Source organism: Copadichromis virginalis, linkage group LG10 (assembly GCF_057382275.1).
Source record: "Copadichromis virginalis isolate Kocher_CV1m ecotype Utaka linkage group LG10, C_Virginalis_male_GT1.1, whole genome shotgun sequence".
Lineage (NCBI taxonomy): Eukaryota > Metazoa > Chordata > Actinopteri > Cichliformes > Cichlidae > Copadichromis > Copadichromis virginalis.
The window spans coordinates 4,855,054-4,866,911 of NC_140627.1; the positions used below are offsets into that span (position 1 = coordinate 4,855,054).

Consider the following 11,858-nt stretch of genomic DNA (forward strand, 5'->3'; position numbering starts at 1 on the left):
ACTGGATTCATTTATTAATTTTATTTTGTCATTATTTCAATTATTTTGATGATGAGCCCACATTCTGTGAACAGTGCCCTCTCTGTTTCTCTGCACATCTACTAGAACAACTAACAGGCATTGCGCTGCCACAAAGTGATGGTTTAGCATGTGGGTTATTCTCTCTTTGTGTTTTTTTTTTACCAGATCCTGCCCGTGTGGTAAACATGCCATCAGTCATCTACGCAGCCATTGGTCTGCCTGGCTTCATTCGCTGTCCTGTAGATGCCAACCCCCCTGTAACTCTGGTTAAGTGGAAAAAAGATGGCCTCCCTCTGCGGATAGATAAGGTGAGCCGGCGCTTTGCTGCTTTTGTCCCTTTCTTCCACTTTTCCTAACTTTAGTCTGGAAATGAATGCTTCATTCCTGCTGTTGTGATTACATTTTTCACATTGATTGTTTTACTTTAAGTGCACTTCTCTGTTTCTTACTCAAGAGAAGAGATTCAGGATTTTTTAAATCATATTTACTGACAACCATCACACTGGTAATCTGTCTACTCCTTCTTATCCGCTGAGCACAATTTCTCCATCCTTAGTACCCTGGTTGGAGTCAAATGGAAGATGGGAGCATCCGTGTGGCAGAGGTGACGGAGGACTCTCTTGGCACCTATACCTGCATGCCTTACAATGCCCTGGGTTCCATGGGATGGTCGCCTCCTGCTCCCCTGGTGCTAAAGGTACATATATTTAGGCCACATATGTGAATACTCAGCACTTCCCTCTTCTGGCATTTAAAGGTTTACTGATAGGACTTACTCTGAAAGGTGTGGATTTGTTTTCTCATTTGCAGACAGTTTACTGTATATTGCAACATTTTTTATTTATTTGAAATACAGGAACTATTTAGAACACTTCAGATTAAATGAATAATATACATAAACCTTTCCAAGCTTTCCACTTTTTTGACAACTGCAACATGATGTTAATTTGCCCAGTTCAATAAATCTCATCCTGAATACGAAGGGCACAAGCATCCATCTGTCTCCAGGATTAAATGCAACTTCACTCATGTGTACTCTTCAGTGAAGACAGCTCTTCTCAATTTCTTTCTGGGCAGGACCCTCCCAAATTCTCAGTGGTTCCTGGAGGGGTGTACAGGCAGGAGGCTGGAAGAGAACTGGTCATCCCCTGTGAAGCAGAGGGAGACCCTTTTCCCAACATCACATGGAGGAAGGTAAAACCCCTTGCACATCATACATCCTCCCTACATGTGCACAGCCTGTCCACTGAATCTCATGTGTAAGGCAGCTCATTAGTCGGTGCTTCTTGTTGTGTTATGTCACATTCACTGTTTTCCACTGAGGAACCTTCATTTCTAAAATCACTGTCTGTAGTGGATGCTCCGATTTTAATTTCACTGTACTGTATGTCATTGTAGCATTTTTAATCACATTTTAATGATGTCTATAAAAAATGCAATCAGGGAACATATTAGATTCTCTCAATTCGTTTCTTAATCATGGGGTGTGTTTAATCCTGCTTACTGACTACTGTATGATTAGCTATTGTTTCTGTCTCACATTTACTGAACACACATTTTATCATTTTGTATTGTTGCAGATGTCAGATGGTAGGTTGGGCTTTTTAGTAGCTGTTAAACTACTGGTTGTTTTTGGGTTGTTTTTTTTTAAGTGTACATTTTGTATGACACATGCCAATGCACTGTTTTCTTTATCTTTTGCATTGGCTGGCTCTATCTTTCCATGCTCCGGGTGGATTGCAGGTAGGGAAGCCCAGTAAAAGCAAGCACAATGTTCTGCCCCGAGGCAGCTTACAGTTGAAGTCACTCACAAAGGAGGACCATGGGGAGTGGGAGTGTGTCGCCACCAATGTTGCCACGAGCATCACTGCCAGCACGCACGTCCAAGTCATAGGTACCTGAATACATAAATGCACAAACACATATAGATATGTAGACGCACACGTACAAATATCAAATTCTCTTTCTTTAGCAACTATAGTGTTAGCTGTAGACCAAGGCCTCTTTCCCCAGCAGCTTCTAATTTCTTACTGCCAAACTTTTAATTTTATGTTGCAGATTAAGATTAGTTGGCAATATTGTAGCAACTCTGAAGGAAAAGACTAAAAATGGTTATTTAGAGCCAGAACTGACTACATTTAAATTGATGGTAGTGGGGAGGGAGGGTTGATCTAACTGATTATTAGAATACTAAATGCTAAGTTACTAGCTAACTGTAGCTAACTAGCTTAGAAAGTAACATTTTGTTATGTGTTAGAGATTCTTGAACTGTTGGTTGAAATCTATAATTAATAACTAGAAAATGCATTTTCTGAAGAAACTGCTGTGTGAATGCTAACCTCAACTCATTTCATTGCTGTTTTTCAATTCGGAGCTTATAGTTGCAATTCTCACACGTCTTTACAAAAGACGCAGGGGAACTTTTTCTTTAAACGATGCAATACAGAGCAACAAAATCACACACTTCTGAACTGTTTTACTCAGTAATTAGTTATAACTTGTCAAATTCCAAGAGCAGTCATTGGTCTTGTTTGCCTTGGCCTATTTGTCTTGGCCTTTGTTCTTGCTGACCACTGTGCCTCATTTATGGATGTAAGCCAGTCAAATCAGCAGAATACAATGGCTGTATCCCACTGGCTCCAAATTATTTTCCTGGTTTTTTTGGCTCAAGTATAACAAGTAAACAATACATTGAGCCATTTTACTGGTAGTATTTACTATGCAGGTAAAATTTTACATTACTGGACCCAACTCAGCTCACAATAAGTTTGTTTGACAGGTAAAATAAATGTAGGGTACCACAGCAGGGCAACTCGGTGACTAATGTGCCCTTTTAAAAATTGCTTCCCCTCTCTGCAGGCACAAGCCCCCACGCCCCCACCAATGTCCATGTGGCTGCGTTCTCCACTTTGGCCAATGTGTCTTGGGAAGCAGGATATAATGGAGGTTTCCAGCAGACATTCTCAGTCTGGTATGGCCATGTGTGAGTCATCCTAGCATGCTTTGCTTCCTGCTTTTTCTTCTTCCAATGTGTCCTCTGTTATTTCTGAAAATGTCTTTTCCAGGGTTGTGTTCAGAACAGTTGTGAAAACGTAGAGTTTTCATCTCTGCTCTTGGAGTTTTCTTGAGGAACGCAATAAAAACAATAACAAAAAATACAGCAACTAAACTGAACTCAACCCAGACTTCTCTGTTCTGCTGCTGCTGCTGCTGCTGCTGCTGCTTTGCCACTGCTTGACTAGGGAAAAGGCCTGGGTTAAAAATATGTGTTCAGTCTCACAAGATTTTAGCCATGGCAGGTACTGTTACATTTTGAATCACAATAATTTCTTTTCTTATATTCTTATATTTTCTTACATCTGAGATGTCCAAAATGTATAATGCAGTACAAAGTGAGTTGATGATGTGCTGCTAATCCTGGGTTGTTAAAGTCTACATGTTAAAGTCTATGGTGTTTAAACTTCTTTAGGGAACATGTGGTACTATTTTAACCCAGGTCTGCAAGGGAACCATTTGCATTTTGGATGATCGATGTGAACACTGTGTAGTTATTAGATGTCAAAGAAACTCCGGTAGACTGAAGTAGATTTTTTTTAAATCCAGTACTATAGAGCAGCGGTCCCCAACCTTTTTTGCGCCACGGACCGGTTTATGCCCGACAATAGTTTCACGGACCGGCCTTTAAGGTGTCGCGGATAAATACAACAAAATAAAACTAGTACCGGTACCGAAAAAAAGAAGATTTATTCATAACACACGTGAAAAGACCCAGGAAAACCGAGTTAACGATAAAAAACGATAACAAAATAACGCTGAAAACCGATAAAAACCCTGAAAACCATACATTTCACACCTGAGCCTCAACTCTCGCGGCCCGGTACCAAACGACTCAAGGACTGGTACCAGTCCGAGGCCCGGGGGTTGGGGACCGCTGCTATAGAGTATTAATAGCTCAGCTGAACAAAATGTATTGAAAACATAATGACAAAAAATTTATACAGACGAAATAATTCACTCTGGTAGTTGCTCAAGATGCATCTCTACTTTATGAAGTACAGTTATTGTCAAACTAGAGATGCACGTAAGACACGAATGTCTTAAATTTCACCACTTAAATAGTGAAAGACATAAAGCGAGCATCAGATATAGTGCTGCTGCCAAAAACTAGCCTTGCTTATCAGAGTAGCAGTGGTGCCCTCTCCAGTTCTATGGTTCTAGTTTAAACGGTTCTATATCAAACTATTACCTGAAAATTATGATTTCATTTTAATGTCTGAATTGAAAGAATAGTTTGTTAAACAGGTTAATTAGTTTCATTAGAGAAATGCACCTATGAGACTGGTCATTCCCTAAAATGAAGGCTATAAGTCACCTATCAGCTCTTCACCCGTTTCACAAAAACTACTCAAGATATACAAAAATTCAGTGAGTGATTTAGGCAAAATTCAGGAAAGGTCTCATGGTCTTTTTACAGTAATGCACCATGTTTTTGATATTATTGTCTGGAGGATGGTATAGTATCTTTATCTGGCAGTTTAGCAAGACTGTATTATGTGTTCAGCTTTTGAGTCTCTTCTGCTGGCACACGTTAAATCACTGTAAAAGAAAAAAACTGTAACATTCAGCTGTGCTTTTTATAGACAAAGTCAATACCACATGAAGTCTCTAATTAGGTGAGATAGTGCAATTTAGAATAATCCCTCTTAAGCAATTTTCCAGTCATTACACACAAGTTTGGGAGCATATTCACTGAAAAATAAATAAGACAGTCAAGGAAAATGTAGTGCTTTATTCCATATTCCATACAACCAGCTCTAATTTGAAGGGATTCCTCATATTTGTGGATTTCTTTATAGCACAGTGTTTACAACATTAAACACGAGAGTACTACTTGTACTTGCCACAAATCACACAATATGCAAGTAAAGATTATTAGGGATCATTAGCTTAAACATCAGCAGTATTGCTGGTGTGAAGTTCATTTGATATTTACGACGCCGTGTTCACATCCACAGGATCAGGCTCGACTAAATTAAGCCCCACATGCTCTCCGCAACCCATCATACTTTAGTAACACAGTGATGAGACCAGAGAGCAGCACAGATATAAAAACAAGGAGGCAGCTGCTTCAATTAATATTAATTAATCTTCATACTGACAACAAGCATCAGATCCCTCTATACTTCTGCTGTCATTTAAAAGGGTCTTTAAACCTTTCCACTACAGCTGATACACTTACTGATTGTTTAAAGCACTTTAGGGTACTAGTATAGGTCCAAACATCAGCACAGAGATGATTCTGAAAACCCTAAGTGGACACTGTTTTGCTGCATTCATGCAAGTCTAAACCCTGCCAGACAAAGGTGGAAGTTGTTCAAATAAGATCTGGAAATGAAACATTTTTTTTGTGGGTTCACTTACAGTGCTGTGATATTTCCGCCCTTCCCCTTGACATACCTATGTGTTTAAGATCATCAAACTAATTTTAATATTAGGCAAAGAAAGCCTGAGTAAATACAAAATGCAGTTTTTCTGTAAAAGGCTGATGGGGCGGGTGACGTGGACACCCAAGTTTGTGAATGTCATAACTCGAAAACGAAGTGATGTAGGAGCTTCAGTTTAAGTGAATCTACAGAAAATCTCATAGGAAACCGTGACCATTGAGAAGGAAGTGACTTAGGACTAGAAATTGATACCAGAAATCTTGGATGAGTTCAAATCTCAGTGACTTTGACCTCAAGGTTAGGTTTCAGAGGTCAAGTTTTCTGAAAATCTTATGAATGCACCTACTAGGAGGCTAGGAGGAGGAGTACCATTGGCTGCCACCAGTATTTTTTTAATAATGATTTCATTTATTAAGGGAAAAAAATGATTGTTCCATTGATGTCCTTCCTGGATCACCTCTCCCCACAAACCGTCTCTATGGACGAGCCAAACGAAGTAATGGAAAAATACATCTAATAATAATAATGGATTGCATTTATATAGCGCTTTTCGAGACCCTCAAAGCGCTTTACAATTCCACTATTCATTCACACACTGGTGGAGGCAAACCACAGTTGTAGCCACAGCTGCCTTGGGGCAGATTGACAGAAGCGAGGCTGCCATATCATGCCATCGGCCCCTCTGGCCATCACCAGTAGGTGAAGTGTCTTGCCCAAGGACACAATGACTGAGACTGTCTGAGCCGGGACTCAAGCCGGCAACCTTCCGATCACAAGACGAAGTGCCAACTCTTGAGCCACGATCGCCCCTGAATCTATCATTCATTGGCATCATCTGTGCCTAATTCTATCCCCCTGGATGTGGATTTGTCTTCTAAGCGGCCATATGACTGACTCCCGTCACGCTACGTGGCATGTATTCTTTGCTAGAGTTCCAAGTTTCCAAGTATGAGCCCATTCGTGCATCGTTGGACTCCTTGCCCTGGAGATTGAGTCTTTTTTGAGCCTTGGGTTTTGTAGCCGGTCTGTCTCCTTCGTCAGGTAACACCATAGTGCCACTGACCATAGTCAATCAGTGTTCCAAGGCTGCCTATTTTGTTTCATTAGTGACTGCTCAATTACTTACTGACCATGTGTGTTCTGTCACCACTGAATTCCTTAGGATATTGTCTCTGATCTTGGCTCACAGTTCACCTCTAGAGTCTGGAGGGCTGGAATTGGTGCAATTGGTGTCTAGGTTAGTTTCTCTTCTGGTTTCCAATCTCAGACAGACTGAAAAGATTAACCAGGAACTGGAAGTGGACCCTCTGTGAGTAGTGCACTTGTAGCTTGCAACTTCCCTGGCTAGAGTATGCTCACAACTACATGACCTCCATGTTTACAGGTCTCTCTTCAAGGTGTCCCTCAGTCACCAGCTATCACTGGTCCCATCTCAGGAAGGTGAGCTCTGTTCCATCTGTTTAGCATCACCTTTGTCGCTGTCTTTAGTTAAAGAGAGCAACCCAAGCAGTCTTGCTTAGAACATAGAGACCAAGTGACTGGGTAGCCGTCATCTTTTGGCACCTGCGTACCTTCCAGGTCAAAAAGTCAGGTTGTCTTCAAAAGTATGAAATTATGATGAATCTAAAAAACTGTCTTTCAACTACACTACAAAAAGGAGATCATAATCAACCCTGTCACTGTCTCTTTGAAACTGCCTAAGACCCAAAACTCATTAGCTGAAACCTGTCTGTTTCAGTCCTCTGTGCCCTTTTTCCAATCCCCCCCCCCTTCCCCTCCCCACCTACCTGGGTGATTGGGAGTTATTGATTGGGGTTATGTGCAAGACAAAAGACACAGGGTTCCATGGTCTGCCATTTTGGATCCCTCACTGGTCAAGGGGTTCCATCAAAAGTATTCCAAAAACCCAGTATGTCACTAAGAGGCTCCTATTAAGCAGGCGGTGTTACGGCCGAGTAGCCGGCGTGTTGTGGTGTGGAGCCATTATTGAGGCAGATGAAACACATGAAAACAAACGAGAAAATAAACAGAACGAGAACTAACAAAACCTAGAGTGGGAGTAACTAAAACATGAAACCTGAAAATGCTGAAAACAATGAACCACGGAGACGTCAGGAGGTAAACCGATGAATTCACAATGAACAAAGGGAGACAGAGAACATAAATACACAGAACGGTAACGAGGGAAGTGGAAACACAGCTGACACAAATGAACATAATGCCACAGGGGACGCAAAACTACACACGCTGAACATGGAACGCAAGACTGTCAAAATAAAACAGGAAACATAGTGAGATATAGACTGTGACAACAGGAGCCTGAGAGAGGGATCGAGAGGGGACACTTGACAGAGGGAGCGAGACATGACGGGCATGGGAGACATAGAACAAAACACGTGGAGGAAAACATGTAAACAGGAAGAGGAGACGAGACACCTCGACCAGACAACATGGAAACAATTATAACTAAACATAGCAGCAAATACAAAGATAAACTCAACACTAAATAATAGAAAACTAAAAAATTACAACACAAAGAAACCATAACCCCAAAAGCTGGGTCAAATGACCTAGAACCATGACAGATGGTATTGGCACGGTCTCCTGGTGCTCCTGTGTGCCATTTCTGTCCGTTTCTTCTCCTTTGTGGGTTTTTTTTTTTGCTCTCCCTGTCTCCTTTCAGTGTGTGCGTGGGTTTACTCTGTTTGTTTCAGAGGCGGGATTCCTCTGGGTTTTCTCACCCTCCTGGTTTTTCACACCTGGAAGTTGTTGCCAATCAACCCACCTGTGTGGAACGTTAACCCATCTGATACTTAAGGCTCAGATGGGTTGCTAGATTGTTGGAGTTACTGAAGTAGCATTGTCTGGCTTCTGTGTGTTCGCTGTGTTTGACTGGAATGGCTTAGATTCTAAGTGCACAGAGGAAAGCTGGGTTTGTTCTAAGCCTTAGAACAAACCCAGCTTTCCTCTGTGCACTCTTTCAGTCTTGAGAAACTTTCAGAGAGAGAACCTGGAAGTGAGTCATCTGTAAAATTAGAGAGAGAGAATTAAGTGGACTATCTCCCTGCCAGACTGCCCATTCCACTCTGACAATAAAGCGCTATACAAATACAGACCATTTACAATACCCTGCTCCATGCTTGCTGTAAATCTGCTAAACTTTTGCTTCAGTGTCTCACATCTGAGTGTGAGCCTTGACATACTGCAAATGTTTAGTTGCAATTCAATTCAGTTCAGTTTTATTTAGATATCGCCAAATCACAACAACAGTTGCCTTGAGGCACTTTGTATTGTAAGGTAAAGGCCCTACAACAATACAGAGAAAACCCCAACCAACTGATGACTCACTATGAACAAGCGCTTTGTCGACAGTAAGAAGGAAAAACTCCCTTTTAACAGGAAGAAACCTCCAGCAGAACCATGCTCAGGAAGGGGCGGCCATATGCCGCGACCAGATTGAGTTCTTGCTATGAAGGAAGACACAAGCAGTTATTAGGCTTAGGGGGCAATTACTTTAAATTTAGGGCCTGGTAGGTTTGGATAGCATTTCTCCTCAATAATCATTTTAAATTCGCATTTTGTATTTACTCGAGTTATTCTTGTCTAATATTAAAATTTGCTCAATGATCTCAAATGTGTAAGGCCCCATAGGTCTCTCAGGTTTTTCCTCTTCTTTATACATTCCCTTATGTCATTTCCGTCAGCTTCAGCAAGCACCTCCAAACATTTGTCATTTGAGATGATGATTGTTGTTATCCCATTGATAAAAACTACAAAATCAAGAAGTGGGCAAATACTTCTTGACAGCACTGTAAGGTGGACTGACAGAAACTGCAAAACAGTTTTGTGGTCTGCATGACCGCAGGGGAGTTATGGAAATTATGCAGACCTCATCCTGCAAGGCTAAAATAGAGACCATGATGTCACTGTCATACAGTTTATAATTTGCAATTGCAGTGCTATGTATTAGTTACCATGGGTGAATTTTCCTCTGTGGATAAACCATTAACACTGAATGATATGTACAGGTTTTGGAGCAGCATTTATTTTCACCCAAAAAAGGAGACCTTAAATTACAGTACTGAGCAGCTGAGATCCTACAACAAGCAAGAATGAGACTTTAAAATCATAACAATTATGCTCCTATGTTCTTAAATGTTTACCATTGGTAAAAGAAGAAATGATGCTACACAGTGCTAAACGTGGGCCTAGTTTAACTGTTTTAAATGTGTTGCTGTCATCAGGTACAAAATAAGCATATATTTTTCAACATGTAGACACATTTCAAGATTTTAATATGTTGCTTCTGTTGTATTTTAACCACATAGCATTTATTTAAAAATATATTCACTTAAATATAAATTATTTATAAATTTGTATACTATGATGTTATTTTCATTTCTCACAGTGTTTCAGCTTTTTTTTTGAAACGAGGTCGTAGTTAATGTGTTAAAGAAAGTTACTTCATTTCTTGGTACCTGAGAGCTGATTGTAAAGTTTTATTATGGCAGTGCTTTAGACTGAAGGTTGTTGCTGTTTTTGTTTGCGCACAGTTGTCTGCTTGATTTGATTGATGAGGCACAGCTGAATGTGTGGCATGGGCAAACAGCAAACTGCAAAGCTGAGCTCGGCATGGGCTTAATACCATCAAGTCAAAACTGTGTTGTGAACAATGAAATAAAATATGTGGTACATTCAATTCAATTCAGATCCATACAATTAACCTATGCAATGTTGAATTTAGGTTTGAGATCAAATAGATTACATTATGATAAATCATTATAATGCGCTACACTGTGTGATGAAACTTGTGCTGAGAAAAGACTTGAATATAGTTGTAACTGTTGTAAATAAATGTCCATTTTGTCCGAAAGATTTAAAAAAAAGTCTCCCTCTCACCTCCTGATTTATTTCTTCAATATTTTTCCTGTCTGTGTACCTGCATCTCATCATGACTCCTGTGCAGGCTGAAGAGGGAGCGTTTAGGTCCGTATGACTGGCTTTCCATACCTGTGCCTGGAGGCCACGACTGGATGGTGGTGCCCGGCTTAGAGCCAGAGACAACATACCAGTTTAGCATCCTGGCCCAAAACAAGCTTGGCACAGGCCCCTTCAGCGAGGTTGTCACTGTGAACACACTAGGTGAGTACACCCACTAGTGCTTAACCAGGAGGAAAGGATCCAATAATAAAACAGCTTTGGCAGGCAAGTAGAGAGAGCTGCAAAAAACACTGAACTAAGAAAAATCATCCGGACATGTTTTTCATGTCATGTAAGTGTTAGAAAAGTAGTAGGCTATTTTAAATTATATTGATCTTAATTTGCATTCTAATATTTATCATTAAAAGGCACAAAAAGGCACTTCTTATGTTCTTCCAATTAAACATCACACTACAGTAGTAGAGAAGTAATTTCAGGAGGATCTGTGCTGTAAATAAAGTCTAACAAGTTAACAACTCACACATCGGCTCCGGGGAGGCCAAACAACACTCTCTGTGTGAGTGCTGGTCGTGTGATCTTTCACAGACTAAAGGAATAGTGATATCTTTGCATTTTCATGTCACCTTTATTCATGAAATGTTGGTTTAAATGTTTAAATGGTTTTTTTCATTTAAGAATTAGTTTAATTTTCCCAGAATACTTTTGTCTCAGTGAATAATAAAGTGAATTGCTGGCAAGTTAGTTAAATTGAATATGAAGTGAGGTACATAGTTATTATTACCTCTTATCTTCCGAAGCTGAGTTGAAACTGAATTAAAAAAAAATGCTACTGTGTCTTCTATACACAGAAAACAGCCAACTCCCCATCATTTCAAATAAAAACACTAGTGTGATATATTTAGTACCATATTTAACCATCATGTGCAAAGAAACATTTTAATCGAAACACAGTCAGGATCAGTTTTGTGTCGTTACACCAATACATAGAACTAACTTCTAGTATCTCATAGACCTGAAGGTTACACCAACAATCACCAGCTCAGTGGTTCATTTGCTGACCTTTGTTTACTTTTAAACTTTTTAAATCTAAATGACAATCAGCTTATAGTGGCGTCTTTGGAAAAAGTAGAACTAATAGATATTTTGGAAACATCTTTATTCACGTTTTTACCACCGAAGTTAGTGAACGAGTTTGAAAGAATGGGTGTAAATATTTTAACGAATAAATTGGTAGGTCAAAATGTTTACAAATGCTGGTTACATTTTCATATGTAAGCTACAATTCTAAATAACATTCATTTGATTGGATGTAAAGCCTTTACTTTATTTTTCACCTGATCATATGAGCGTACGAGGCACTCAAATTAAGAGAGATAATAAACACAAAATTTCAAAGATTATGATCTATGAAAAAGAAATCTGTCTGTTAGATTTGCCAAATGTTCCACAATC

General features: G+C 39.9%; 1 protein-coding gene across 1 annotated transcript in view; it reads left to right on the forward strand.

Annotated features, from left to right (window-relative positions):
- LOC146699710 (protein turtle homolog B-like) overlaps positions 1-11,858 on the forward strand; it is a 132,437-nt gene that overhangs the window by 79,061 nt on the left and 41,518 nt on the right. Inside the window, exons 8-13 of the mRNA XM_085469550.1 lie at positions 187-329; positions 578-718; positions 1,099-1,215; positions 1,765-1,915; positions 2,881-2,992; positions 10,432-10,607. Of these exons, the coding sequence (XP_085325676.1) occupies positions 187-329; positions 578-718; positions 1,099-1,215; positions 1,765-1,915; positions 2,881-2,992; positions 10,432-10,607 (840 nt within the window). The remainder of the gene's footprint in view (positions 1-186; positions 330-577; positions 719-1,098; positions 1,216-1,764; positions 1,916-2,880; positions 2,993-10,431; positions 10,608-11,858) is intronic.